We start from the raw sequence: 14,482 nt of genomic DNA, 5'->3' as shown, positions 1-14,482 counted from the left end.
TAAATTTGTGAGCACCTTTAATGTTAAAACAGTCGATTTTCTTCGAGATCAATAAAGTTTTTTGCTAAAGTGGGGTTACTTTTTTTGCTTTTTGGATGTGCATAGATTTGGGGATCGTAAAGAAGGGTATAGATGTTGAAACTGGCGTCCTTTATTTGTTGGGTTACAGATTTCTGAACTGATTTATCAGGTATTTTAAAAGTGTTGTAACCGAAGTAAAAGAATTTTAACATTCTTCTACTTTGTTAAAATTTTACAGGAGAGAGGGTAGTCACTGAGAGATCGGTAGCTTGTATTCTCGCTTCTTGGGGTATTTTAAATATTATATTTGGTTTTGTGGTATTGAGAAAATTATCTGAAAAAAGTATTGAAAGCGAGGTTTGAAAGAGGCTCTGTGAATGGCCTGGATCGAGTATAACAATATGGTAGAAAGGTGTAAGCAGTGGCGTAGCTAGGAATTTTCCTTAGAGGGGGTCCATATATAAAAGCCTGGGGGGCTTCGCCCCCCAGGCCCCCCTTTACGGGCCTTCGGCCCTTTTGCCCGGCCTTCGGCCGGGTTTATCTTAAAAATCATATTGGTTTTTCTTATAATATAAAAGTCCTAGAATTATTAATTATTTTAATTAGTGTTGTTAAACGGCTCGACTTGAGCTGATTTTTATAAACAGCTAACTCAATATTTTTGCCAAAAAATATTGTTCAAGCCTTGAGATTTCTCGAATAATATAAAACTTGTATCTCCATGAGCAAAATTTTTTGGCTAATATATTGAGTTAGCCATATCGGCTAAAATTGAGCCACTAATTTTAATTAAAATAACACATTGACACAATTTTATTGATATACGTTTCATTTTATTATACTTTTAGAAGTTATTTACAAATAAAAAGCGATTATTTAAATATAAATATTATATTGATTTAATTATAAATATTATATTGCTTTAATTATAAATATTATATTGCTTTAATTATAAATATTATATTGCTTTAATTATAAATATTATATTGCCTTAATTATAAATATTAGTATTACACATATAAATTGCTTTAATTATAAATATTATATTGCCTTAATTATAAATGATATATTTTATAATTAGTAAACACATTAAAACTATAGATTAAAAAATAAATGTTTTTTTAAACTAAATTTAAGTCGATATCCTTCAAAGTGAAAAAATCAAAATTGTGTTGGCAATATTTTTTTACCAATATATGATAGATGTTTAAAATTAATATTGAGAAACCTAGGCTAATAATCATAGATGACATGTTAGCTTTGGAACCAACTTTTGATTATTATAAGTATAAAGTAATAGACTATATCACTTGTAGTAGGTGATGGTTCTAAATGATCTAGTATAATTGGTTGTCTATTATCCTTTAGTTTTCTGGAGTATGTGGGAATTGCTAAGATTTTAAATAAATATAATTTAAATAAGACTAATACCTGACATGAGTGGAACTTCATTTCCATTTAAATTCTCCCTAGATTTTTTATATATCTAAAATTTTAATGTAAATATTAATAAGTAATTGATTACATTACATTTATTAGATAGTGATTTGTTGTGACTTAGTGTATTTTTTTGTTTGTTATCACTATTTTTTTTACCCCTTGGTGTGAATATTAATTGAGATATTCCTATAAAAATAAATTAAAATAAAACAACATATTAGATAACCTTTAAATTCTAAATTGATACAGCCTATAATATTTTGTTGACTACTATCATTCTTCTTCAATGTGATACTTGATAAAAATTATGATATAAATATTTAAAGGTAATAGTTAACATTACTTTTACTAGGTAGAGATTTGAAGTGATCAAGTGTATTTAGCTTATTTTTATCATAATTTTTTATAGAGTATCTAGGTATTTCTAAAATTTAAATGAATACATTTAAATAAGGTCATATAAGTTCATAAAATACCTGAGGTGAGTGGTAAATTGTTGCTTATGGTATCAAGTTCATCATTAAAATTCTGATTTTCTATATTAATTGGTGATTCATTTAAATAAGGTCATTATAAAATACCTGATGTGGGTGGTAAATTGTTGCTTATGGTATCAAGTTCATCATTAAAATTTTGATTTTCTATATTAATTAGTGATTCATTTAAATAAGGTCATTATAAAATACCTGATGTGGGTGGTAAATTATTGCTTATGATATCAAGTTCATCATTAAAATTTTGATTTTCTATATTAATTAGTGATTTGGTATGTTCATTTTGTTGACTATCATCAATTTTATTAAATGTAATACTTGATATATCTAAATCTATAATAAAAAATATTTAAATCTTAATAGATTATATTACTTGTACTAGGTAGTGATTTTATATGGTCTTTGGGTATATAAATGAGTGTATCAAGATCATTTTCTTCCCTCCTACGTTTGGGTATATCTTATAAATGTCAAAATATTTTGGTTAGCCAAAATTATTTAAAATAATAAATTACCCAAAGTGATTTGTACTGGCAATTTTAATTTAGTTAAAACTATGACTAGGTGTTTAATTTTAAATTCTAAAATAAAAATAGTTAGCTATTAATTTTAAATATCTTTTATATTAAATGTTGTTTTGACCTGGTGTATTTACATCATCCTTATTATTTTCAATAGAGCCTATAATGCATAAGATATTAATTAGTACACTGGATTAAATATTTTTTAACCTCGTGTATTTATATCATGCTTATCATTTTCAACAGGGCATAAATTGCATGAGATATTAGCTGGTAAATTTTTTTTGTTACTTAGTAAATATTTTCTAATGTCCATTTCCTTCAATCTTAAAGTTCGTAAATAGGAAATAACAATCTTTACTTTTTAGTCATAAATTTAATCTCTTTAATAATTTCATTTATAAAAATGCTACAAAATATAAACCAAATATATATTATTAGAAATAAAAGCAGAGAAAGTAGATTATGCACTATTTTCATAATATTATTTTCGAACCATATCTTCGATAAATTATAATAAATATTTTTTTAAATATGCATAAATAATATATTATTATATTTTATTAGATTATTATCAATGACTTTAAAATAATATACAGAATAATTTATATATATATATAAGTAATAATATCCTTCTACAAACATCAAAACCAGAAAAATATAAATATTAATGGTATTTATTTGATATAAAGTCACTTTTGAGTCTTTTGAACGAATAATCTAAAAAAATTGCTCTGAGGGGGGGGGGGTAGATTATGCACTTTTTTATTTCATATTATTATTTTCGAACCATATCTTGGATAATTTATAATAAATATTTTTTTAAATATGCATAAATAATATATTATTATAATTTATTAGATTATTATCAATGACTTTAAAATAATATACAGAATAATTTATATATATATATAAGTAATAATATCCTTCCACAAACATCAAAACCAGAAAAATATAAATATTCATGGTATTTATTTGATATAAAGTCACCCTTGAGTCTTTTGAACGAATAATCTAAAAAAAATTGCTCTGAGGGGGGGGGGGGTAGATTATGCACTTTTTTATTTCATATTATTATTATCGAACCATATCTTGGATAATTTATAATAAATATTTTTTTAAAAATGCATCAATAATATATTATTAAAATTAATAGATTATTATCAATGACTTTAAAATAATATACAGAATAATTTATATATATATTTAAAATTAAAAGTAATAATATCCTTCCACAAACATCAAAACCAGAAAAATATAAATATTCATGGTATTTATTTGATATAAAGTCACTTTTGAGTCTTTTAAACGAATATTCTAAAAAAAAAAAATTAATTGCTCTGGGGGGGGGGGTCCAAACCCGAAACCCCCCCCCCCCCGTAGCTACGCCACTGGGTGTAAGTCTTGAATGAGGACTCCTATTTATAATTGTTCATGAAAATAAAATACACCTTCATTTGTTAAATGTATAAGTTTCAGCCAGGACAGATTTTGGGTTCAAAGGAGGTAGCCATTGTTATAATATCATAATGTTTTGCTCTCCTGTTTCTCCGTTGCATTTTGATGGATCTATCATTTTAATTTTTGGTTTCTTTTGCAGTAATGTTGGAACAAAATTAATAATTTAAACTAATTTAGATATTCGTCATTTTATTTTATATAAAAACATTAAATTTATAATATTAATATACATTATTGACTAACATATTTAAGTAATTTAAGTTGTCATTAGATTTTGTGAAAAGTTTTGTAATAAAATTTTAAATTAGGTTTCTAGATTTATTGGGTAGATTGTCATGGTGAGTCCCTTTTTCCATTCAAAAAATCTTTCAAGGTTTAAATATTGTTATAATTTTATTAGTTGGAGGTTTTTGCGAGGTAGGCATGTTATCTATCCCTTTGTAACAATGCTTGTATAAAATATCGGCCTTTATTCACTTTGATTAATTTGCTCAAATGTTACAAAGTTGATATTATTTTTATGTTTGTGGGTATGTGTAATGTGAAATGGTAAACTAATGCGAGGTGGAGGCCAATGGCATCGCTAGGGGGGAGGGAAGTGCAGGGGCTCGAGCCCTCTGAAAAATTTGAATAGCCCCCTGAATCAAAATTTTTTTTAATGATTTCTTAATATCTCCTTGAACTAAAATAAATTGTTTTAATTGCTCCCTGAACAATATCTTTTATAATTCTATTGACTAATATATAGATTTAATTTTATTATTTAAAAATTAATAAGACTACATAAATTTTTATTAAATGAATACTATTTTAAATATTAGATTAGATTAATACATATAAATTATATTTTCACTATGTCGGCTTGCGATCAAATTCTGAAAAATATTTCAATATCACTCACTAAATATTAATTTAGCATTAACAGTTGAATCTTAATGAACTTTTATTACTTAAATTATTATATAACCCTAATTAAATTAATATAATCATTTATTAATTGAAAATTAACAAATTTAATTGTATTTTGCCGAGTTTAACATCACTAATCAACTATATTATTGATTTTTAAATTTAATTATCATGTCTCTTTCTAAAATTATTTTCAAGGTCCAAATCCAAATAAATATAAGAGATTTATTTATAAAAAATAAGTAGACATAGTTTATATTAAGTAAAATGGCACTTTTGCAGACGTATTTGACAGTTATATAATATATTAGTTAATATTTTTAAAATTTTACTAATTGTTATATTCGCGTAAATCATTTGAATTTAAATTATATTTTTTATATAATTAGTTAGTTTGTGAATATGTTATCGACGATTGTTAATTAATAATTTAAATATGCAGTCTAGGAATTTTTTTTTTATGAACTTTAATATACTTGTAATTTTTATTATTTTTTATGAATACTTGTAATTTTTATTATTTTTTATGTATTGATTTAATGTACTTGTAATTTTTTTTGAATATTAAAAAAATGTATATAAATGAAAAAATTTTAATTAAAAGTGAGTAGTCTGGATTTATAATTTTAAAAAGAAACTTAGTGTTGTTGTGCAAAATTCAAGATATAAAATTTGGTTTAGTAAAAAACAGGAGTTGTAAGATTTACTAACAAAATTATATATTTTTTTATATATTCTTTTTTATTAATAACAGGTTCTATTAAGTTTATTAAAGTCTCTCCACAAGCCTTCGACAAATAGATTACAATTCAAATAAGGAATGTAACATTTAATCAATGCTTTTGATAATAAATATAAGTAACAATATGCATACAACTATTTAACGCCATCTATTTATTAAAAATATTATTATAATTTCATCCCACAATAGATGTAATAAATTTATTTTTTTTTATTGAACTAATTTCTAAGTTTATTTAGCTAATTATTTATATAATACAATATAATTAATATTTATATATATATTTATATACATATAAAAAAAACATTTTAAAAAAATAAATAAATATAATATTGGAGGATATGTTTGTGACGGTGTTAAAAAAATAACAAAAAAAAATATATTGAGGTTAGGAAGGATAATCTTGTGGGGAGAGACTGCTTATGAAGCTAATATAATTAGCCTTGTGTATTGAGATGGAGAGCCTTTGCCTTAAGAAGAAGCCCACGCGGGGTTCACCGGTTAGTTGACGAATGTGGGAGCCGAGTTCCTTGAAAAAGGATAAGGCATATTTCCCAAAAGTAGTAAGAGTAGTGGAAATAATAGGGATGAAAATATATTCTTGAGAGATTTCGGAATATTTCGCTATTTTGAGTGTCTCCTTTTTCTCGAGTATATTGACTGTTTGATTTGATGGAGCGAGTGGATCAATACAAGAATAGTCCCAGACCAGGAATTGACCGCGCTTCCAAGGAATTTGCGAAATACCGTCAGGCCGTTTCCCATCAGATCTGAAAAGACCGGATGGTTCAAGAGTGGAGGGGATTTGAGCAGATCTAAGAGCTCTAAGAATGATCGAATTGCATAGATTATGTCTTACAATTCGACCTTTACATGAGCGACAATGAAGACTATGTCTTCCATTGCCCAAAACTGCGGAGCCGCAACCTGAACATATGTGGGGTTGGGTAATAAGGCAATTTAAACGGATACCGATTGCATGTGTGAGCTCGTTTTTATTTAGTTGTAATTGCAGATTAATAGACGGAATGGCCTCGAGAAACTCATGGCCTGAACCATTAAGCAAAGAAGAGATTAAGGGACGGTCTGATAATTGCATTCTGGAAAGGAGTGATTCAACGCAGAGTGCAATAATAGGCCTATCCCAGTCCTTCTGCTTATTAGATTCAAGAAGAGGGTGATCAGCAGAAATTCGTGTCCTCCATTCGATGATTGCATCATTAAAAGAAGAGTCGGGTTTTAAAGAATTGGGATTTATTATGTTTTTAGTTAGTAGGCAACTGGATATAAAGGCCGTTAAGGCGAGATGGGATGGAGATCTGAGGCCCAGACCTCCCATCTTTGTGGGTAAAGAAGCTTGTGTCCAAGCAATTTCATCGAATTTAAGATTTAGAATGTTTTCGATAAGGATTTTGATCCCATTATCATAAACTCCAAGTGGAATGGGGAATTTAAATATGGCAGTTGAGCGAAGTGCGTAAAGAATACGGGGAATATTGAAAAAAATTTTCACCAGGAAAAAGGCTTTATGAGAAGGAAGAAGGGAAAATAAATCTGCCAGCTCTAATAAAGTATACAAAGTGGACTGAAGAAAGAAAGAAATAGCAGAGTTACCACCAACAGGGGCTCCCAGATGATAGAGACCGTCAAGAGTCGTTAGTTTGAATTTGTTAGTATTAGGTTCGATTGTATTGATAGGGATAAATTCTGATTTCTCTGGATTAATGGAGAGTCCTATAGCTGATCCGGCCTCCTTGATGATGTTCACAGCTTTATTGACTTCAACATTGGAACCTCCAAGGATACCATCATCAATGTACCAGGAATGCAAGGATAATGAGCAGACCGAATTAATGGATTTAATGATGTCATTAATACCTAAACAAAAGAATAGGGAACCTAGGGGGTCTCCCTGCTGAATGCCCTCGACGGAAGGAATTTTAAAGGTATCAAACAGAAGAGTGGAGGGCTGTTGATAAACCCTGACTATAATACATAAAATAATTATCAGTATCATTGAAATAAGTATAATATTATTTTATTATATATTTAATTTAACCTGAACGTGATAATTAAGCGCCAAGCCCTATAATGTTATATACAAACACACTGAAAATGATAAAATATTAAAGAAATAAAGGATGTTGATTTATTATTGGATAAAAATAAAACAGGATAGAAAGAAATTTACAAACTAGTCATGTTTTTCGAATCAATATTTAAAATTTATTTTAAAAATATAAAAATAATCACTTCTGTCTCTCAAAATTATTATTTATATAATAAAAACGCTAAAATGCGAAAAAGAAATTGTGCGGGAGAAAATAAAAAATTGCGGTAGATTTTTGCAGGAGATTCCCAATGGTAGTTTTGCGGGAGTGAGATGTCTGCGTGTAAATTAAAAAATTGTGGGAGTCTCCCGCTGATGGGGCCAGATTTGGCACTCTCTGTTACCATTTTAGAAAATGTTTTATAGAATGGACTTATAAAAAAAAATTTATAGGCCTTACCAAATTAACACTTCTTGAAGAGAATATAAACGACCAATACAAATAATTATATGGTAGTTAGAGCTTCCTCTTAGATGACATGATGGAAGCTAGACAAGTAATCGATAAAATTATTGTGAGATATTTAAACGTTTACCGTCGTTTTTAAAATATTTATAAAATTGTTGGCATGGCATTTATAATTTTGTTAAACCATTAGCTCAGCCTCTAATGTCGTTAGAGCAATCCGATTTCTCTCCTTTCTCTAGGCAGTCGAGGTAAGGAGAAAACATACTCGCATCTTTTTTCCAAGCATGGGGATTTATCGTTAATACGAAAAAATTCTACCCATTCCTTCTCTGTTTTTAGACCATCTAACTTTAAGTATCTTGGCGAATCATAAAATATAGAGAGAATGTTTTAACGAATTTAGTTCATCAACTAAAAGAGAAGTTCGTGGAATGGTCTGACTTGGAATGGTGTGAGTTGTTGCGACATGTCTCTATCCGGTGGTTATCATCGATAGAATTTTAAAAGTTACTTCTTAAATAAAGATTATAAAAGCTGCCTTGAAATTTAAAAGTGCCTGGAGAAAGGAGAGAAATCGGATTGCTCTAACAACATTAGAGGCTGAGCTAATGGTTAAACAAAATTATAAATGCCATGCCAGAAATTTTATAAATATCTTAAAAGCGACGGTAAACGTTTAGTTCTATTATTTAAATCTCAAATAAAATATAATTAGTATCATAATATTTAATTATAAATATTTTTTTTATATTTTATAAGATCTTATTAATATTTTACATTGTAAAATTAAAATCGTTTGTTTTTTTTATAAAATTAATATATTTTAATAATAAAGATAGTATTTTAAAAAATTTGTCTCTTACTATAGTTACCTATTTTGAAATATAGTTACCGACTTTGTATTTATTAAAGTAATTATAAAAAATAATAGGCGGATAACTAAGTCAATTCAAGATCCGACCTAAAGCCCACAAAAATTATTTTAGCAATTTTTATATTTCTAGCGCAATTTTCATATTTCTCCCGCAAAATACCAAAATTCTCCCGCAATTTGAAAATTTTGACCTGGCAACCCTGTTGTTGCGGTAGGAATATAAAAAGTGCTAAAATAAAATTTTTTGCGGGCCTTGAATTGACTTAATTATTCTCCTATTATTTTTTATAATTAGTTTATATAAATACAAAGTCGGTAACTATTTTTCTAACATTTTGATTTATTAAAAATATTAATTTATAAAAAAAACCAACGATCTTTTTTAAATATATAAGAATGTAAAGAAGATAAAATTTTATAAAAAAAAAACAATTTTAATTTTACAATTAAAAATATATTTTATGTGAATTCCCGCAAAACGACTGCTTGGAAATCTACCGTGTGTTTTTGTGTATAACATTATAGTATAAGCGCTTAATTATCACGTATCACGTTTAAATACATATTTCGGTACTACAAAAATAAGAAATAATACAGATGCAACTACAGTTGCAGCAATTTTAATCACTTATCTTGTAGTACAACATTCACAGAGATTATCATCACAATGTTGGTAGAATCTTCTTCCCATAATATTTAACGATATAAATGAAAACTATATTTGTAGAACAAAAATGTGCAAGGCTATCATCAATGTTTTAGGGAGGTCAATTCTTGACGATTTGAAAGATGGGCATACATATGCAATTCTAACAGATACATCTAACAAGGGAAATATTATCCTCCGCTATTTCAACAAAAATAAGGTCGTTTCAATAAAACTATTAAATTGTTTTCCCCTCAAATTGTGAAAAATCCAAAGACATAGCTAACCATATAATGGTAAATATAGCAGATTCAAGATTATCAATAAATTGCATGTCAGCTTTCTGATCTGATAATGCCTCAGTGAATTTGGTAAAAACAAAGTATATTTACAGAATTGAGTCAGCACAATGTTGATTGCGATATGTTCCTAATACCCGCCATAGATAGAATTTTAAAATTTTATAAGCCTTTAAAAAAATATTTCTTAAATAAAGATTATAAAAACTGTCCTAACATTTAAAAAAATTTTTCCAATAATAAATGGCAGAGGTATATTTAAGAATGATTTCACATATCGAAAATCTACTACATGCTGTCAATGTGTGGTTGCAATCAAAAGAATCTTAACAAAGATTCACAAATATATGCTGCAGATGTGTTCATCTTTACAGTTAAAAATTGACGATAAATTTTATGGCGCCATTGCTAAAACTTAATTATATTTTATTTGAGATTATATAATAGAACTAAATGTTAACCGTCGTTATTAAGATATTTATAAATTCCTGGCATGACATATTATATATTTGTTTAACCATTAGCTCGGCCTTTAATGTTGTTAAAGCAATTCGATTTCTAGCCTTTTTCCAGGCAGTCCTAATCAGGCTAAAAATGCACTCGGATGAGGCATTAGAATGATGTAAGTAGAAGACGTACTCGCATATTTTCCCCAAGCATGAGGATTTATCGTTATTACGAAAAATTTTTACCCATTTCTCCTCTGCTTTTAGACCATCTAACTTTAAGTATTTTGTCGGATCATAAAAAATAAAGAGAATTACAATCTCCTCAAACAAGGCATCAATGTCTTTCGGTATTTTTAATATATTTATTAAATTATAAAAACCATCAATTGATGGTTTCTGTTCCAAGGTCATAATATTTATACATTTGTAATTAGAGTTATTAAAATCAAATTTTGATATATTCTAAAAGTGTCTTAATAAAAATATCTGCTTCATTTAAAAATGTTATAATTAGAGTATTATTTGAACATTTTAATATACTATTTTTAGCAATAGCGCCATAAAATTTATTATTAATTTTTAACTGTATAGATGAACAGAGTTGTAGCATGTGAATATTTTTTAATAAAGAATATTCTGATTGCAACTGAATATTAACTGCATGAAATAGATTTCTTACATGTGAAACGAATCCCAAATATGCTTTCTGCCATTTCATACTCGAAAAAATTTTTCAAAATTTTAGGACAGTTTTTAAAATCTTTATTTAAAAAGTAGTTTTTTAAGGGTTTGTAAAATTTTAAAATTCTATCGATGGCAGGTATTAATGACAACCACCTGATAGGTATATATTGCAACAACTCACACCATTCCAAGTCAGACCACTTCACTAACTTTTTTAATTCATTAACTCTTTTAGTTGATCAACTAAATTCGTTAAAACATTTCATCACAATTATTTCTACATCCACAGGTAGTACATTCATTGCCTTCTTGCAAGAATTATGTAGTATATGGCATATACAGCCAATTGGTATTAATTCATTCTTGTGCTGCCTCAATTCAGTAACTTTGGTTTTAGCCAAAATTTACAGAGGCATGTTATATAGAGATAACGGTGGTGAAAGATAACGGTAGTGTTTTTTATTTATAATAAATTTATTCTAAAACTAAAAATGATACTAAAAATAAACATAAAATAAGGTATATATATATATATATATGTATTATAAAAAAAACAATTTAAACGAAATACATAGTTAAAGGCTAACATGTTTAAAATAAAAAACAATTTAAGTTAAACAAAATTTTAAAATTCAATCTCGATTAACAAGGCATTATCAACGCAAAAAGCTGACATGCAAATCATTGATAACCCTGAATCAGCTATATTACCATTATGTGGCTATCGTTGGATTTTTCACTATCCGAGGAAAAAATTTTAACAGTTTTATTGAAATGTTCTTATTCTTGTTGAAATAGCGAAGGATCGAGGAAAATATTTTAATATTTTCCTTATTTGCATCTGTTAGAATTGCATATGGATGCCCATCTTTCAAATCATCTAGAATTGACCTCTAGGATTCAGGCACTAAAACACTTGTGATAGCTGTTATGTGTATCGTGGAGTCACTTTGTATAATAAGTGGGTTATTTGTGATTAATATTTTTGATGTTTTTGCGCATTCATTAATTTAATTTTTATTTTGTGATTAATATTTTTTTTGCGCATTCATTCTTGTATAATCTAGTATGTTAAAGAAAAATCGATAATTATATTTTTCCTATATATTATTTTTTTTTTTCAAGTATAAATAGTTAAAGAAAAGAAAAATAAATTCATTCATCCATTTTTTGTGCTTGTGAAAAAAAAGAAAAATTATTATTTGAGATTTCTTGAAAAGAATAAGAATAAAGGTATCAAGTGAGAACATATTTGACTCTCAAAACATTAATTATAAACAGTATAATTTTTACATTAGTATTTATATTTGACTTTTAAAATATTGGTGGCCAATAACTTGCGCCTTCGCGTATACCCGATTGGTTCGGAAGTTATTAGGTTTAAGATACCCGATTGTTTCGGACGTTATTAGGATTAGGATACCCGAGAGTTTCGGACGTTATTAGGTTGGTTGTAACCACAAAGGTTTAATACACGGAAGTGCTGCCGAAATTTTTGCAAATATAAAGCTATTAGACAAATTCGCCCAAAATTTTAGAAATTAAGCCTACACGGAAGTGCTGCCAAAATTTTTGCAAATATAAAGCTGTTAGACGATATTTATCAAAAATTGTAGGAAGTGCTGAGCAAATATTTTTAAACATAAATCTTTTACAAGAATTTTGTTATCCATTGACCTATTAAGTGTGCATGTATATGTGTATAATTGACTTATTTACGTTACTCATAATATCTTACTTGTTGACATTACAGATAACCAACATTTTTATTTTGAAATTGATCATAAATTTTTTATAACGCCGTGATGAAAAGTTTAAAATTTGTTAAATACTGGGAAGTTCAGTATAATATTTTTGGAGCGTTGGTTATACTATTAATATGAATATGTAGTTTAGTTTGGGGCAGGAGAATGAGAAGGAGTCGCAGCTTTAGAATTAAAGGACAAACTTTGACCATTGAGGGACATAATGGAGAGGAGGATATGATGGGTAAGGTTACTTGGTTACCGGTTCAGGAGTTAATTAAAGGGTGGACGTTTGAATTTAAGGCGATTAATTTGCCGGACACTATTTTCATGTGTGGTTGTGATGTTACGCAATTATATGTTAATGAATGGGAGACCGCATATTATTCAAGATAAGAACTTTATGTTCATAGATTGCGTGATCACAAATGTTAAAACTTACAATTTTACGCCAATTTATATTTTGATACGCTTATTATGCTACAAATTATAGTATATAAATTGAATACGAATTACACATTTTTTCATGTTATAGTATTTTCTGATCTATTTTGATAATTTAAATATAAAGACATAATATTATCTGATTTTCTTTTGTAACTTAAAATTAGAGATTTAGAATAATCTAGTTTTCTTTAAAAACTTAAATTTAAAGAATTATCCAATTTCCTTTGACGACTTAAATTCAATGAGATTGAATTATCTAATTTCCTTTGACGACTCAAAATTAAAGCATAGGATTTTTTTTGATTTGCTTTGACGATATAAAATTTAAAGATATTGAATTATTTAATTCCGTTTGACGATGAACATAATTTTTTTCTTAAAGTAAAATTTTTATTATGGACAATAAACTTACTGCTATATGCGATCCGTATCTCAGATTTCCAAAACTTATTGGAGAGATGACGGACACATACCTTGATATGGTTGAGACATACTTTGAGGATTACAGTGCGTCTGACGCATCTAAGGCTAGGACCTTATTAGGTAACTTATCGTGCCCTGGCTCTGGGTGGTGGACTATTGAGATGACTACTTAATCTATTATATGACCAATGCTTAATCTATTGAGATGATTACCTAATTTATTGAGATGACTACCTAATCTATTGAACTTAAATTATTAAAATAAAATATTAAAACGTAACTTAAATTATTAAAATAAAATATTAAAACGCAACTTAAATTATTAAAATAAAATATATAAAACGCAAAATTTGAAAAAACGCGAAATATTATATAATATTTTTTGATTTATCATTCTTACGGAATTCTACATATTTATCATTCCATATTCCAAAAATTTTATTCCAAATCGCAAAATATTATATAATAATCTTTTTGATTTATCATTCTTACGGAATTCTACATATTTATCATTCCATATTCCAAAATTTTTATTCCAAATTTAAAATTTTATTCCGTATTCCATATATTCTAATTTGATCAATTATTCCTTACAAACGTATGGACTCACGCGACTCAAACATAGACTTATGCGCTCACCGACCAGCAACTTGATACTTTGTCGAAGAGGGGAATGTTAATTGTGTTCAATTAACATAATTTATTGTAATGTTAATTTTGTGATCAGTTGAAATAATTTATTTTAATGTTAATTGAGTATTAATTTGAATATCTATTAAAATATTTTATTATATATACCAGTTGATTG

At 27.3% G+C, this 14,482-nt stretch overlaps 1 protein-coding gene and 1 long non-coding RNA gene across 2 annotated transcripts; both read right to left on the bottom strand.

Annotated features, from left to right (window-relative positions):
- Positions 1–1,163: 1,163 nt before the first annotated feature.
- Positions 1,164–1,754, bottom strand: LOC135922398 (uncharacterized). The gene is made up of 4 exons (XR_010570878.1): positions 1,688–1,754; positions 1,552–1,647; positions 1,453–1,507; positions 1,164–1,412 (listed from the first exon to the last, which is right to left on the bottom strand). It is a non-coding gene; the product is annotated as an uncharacterized LOC135922398 (long non-coding RNA).
- Positions 1,755–1,781: 27 nt separating this feature from the next.
- On the bottom strand, positions 1,782–2,792 carry LOC135922453 (myb-like protein D). Its single transcript, XM_065456826.1, has 5 exons — positions 2,687–2,792; positions 2,148–2,288; positions 2,043–2,102; positions 1,938–1,997; positions 1,782–1,885 (listed from the first exon to the last, which is right to left on the bottom strand). The coding sequence occupies exons 1-5, from the start codon at positions 2,790–2,792 to the stop codon at positions 1,782–1,784; spliced, it is 471 nt and encodes a 156-aa protein (XP_065312898.1).
- Between the last annotated feature and the right edge of the window lie 11,690 nt (positions 2,793–14,482).

The sequence above is a fragment of the Gordionus sp. m RMFG-2023 genome, chromosome 1 (assembly GCF_954871325.1).
Source record: "Gordionus sp. m RMFG-2023 chromosome 1, tfGorSpeb1-WG-v2, whole genome shotgun sequence".
NCBI classification, from domain to species: Eukaryota; Metazoa; Nematomorpha; class Gordioida; order Chordodea; family Parachordodidae; genus Gordionus; species Gordionus sp. m RMFG-2023.
This window is presented reverse-complemented; position numbering and strand designations above follow the sequence as displayed.

What these genes read in the sequence shown, in the direction of transcription:
- LOC135922453 (XM_065456826.1), bottom strand. Translation starts at nt 2,792, where the DNA reads ATGGACATTAGAAAATATTTACTAAGTAACAAAAAAAATTTACCAGCT. An exon ending in GCATGATATAAATACACGAG is followed by an intron (nt 2,289 to 2,686) that starts GTTAAAAAATAT and finishes TTTTTATTATAG; the next exon opens with ATTTAGATATATCAAGTATT. An exon ending in CAATTTACCACTCACCTCAG is followed by an intron (nt 1,886 to 1,937) that starts GTATTTTATGAA and finishes TTTAAATTTTAG; the next exon opens with AAATACCTAGATACTCTATA.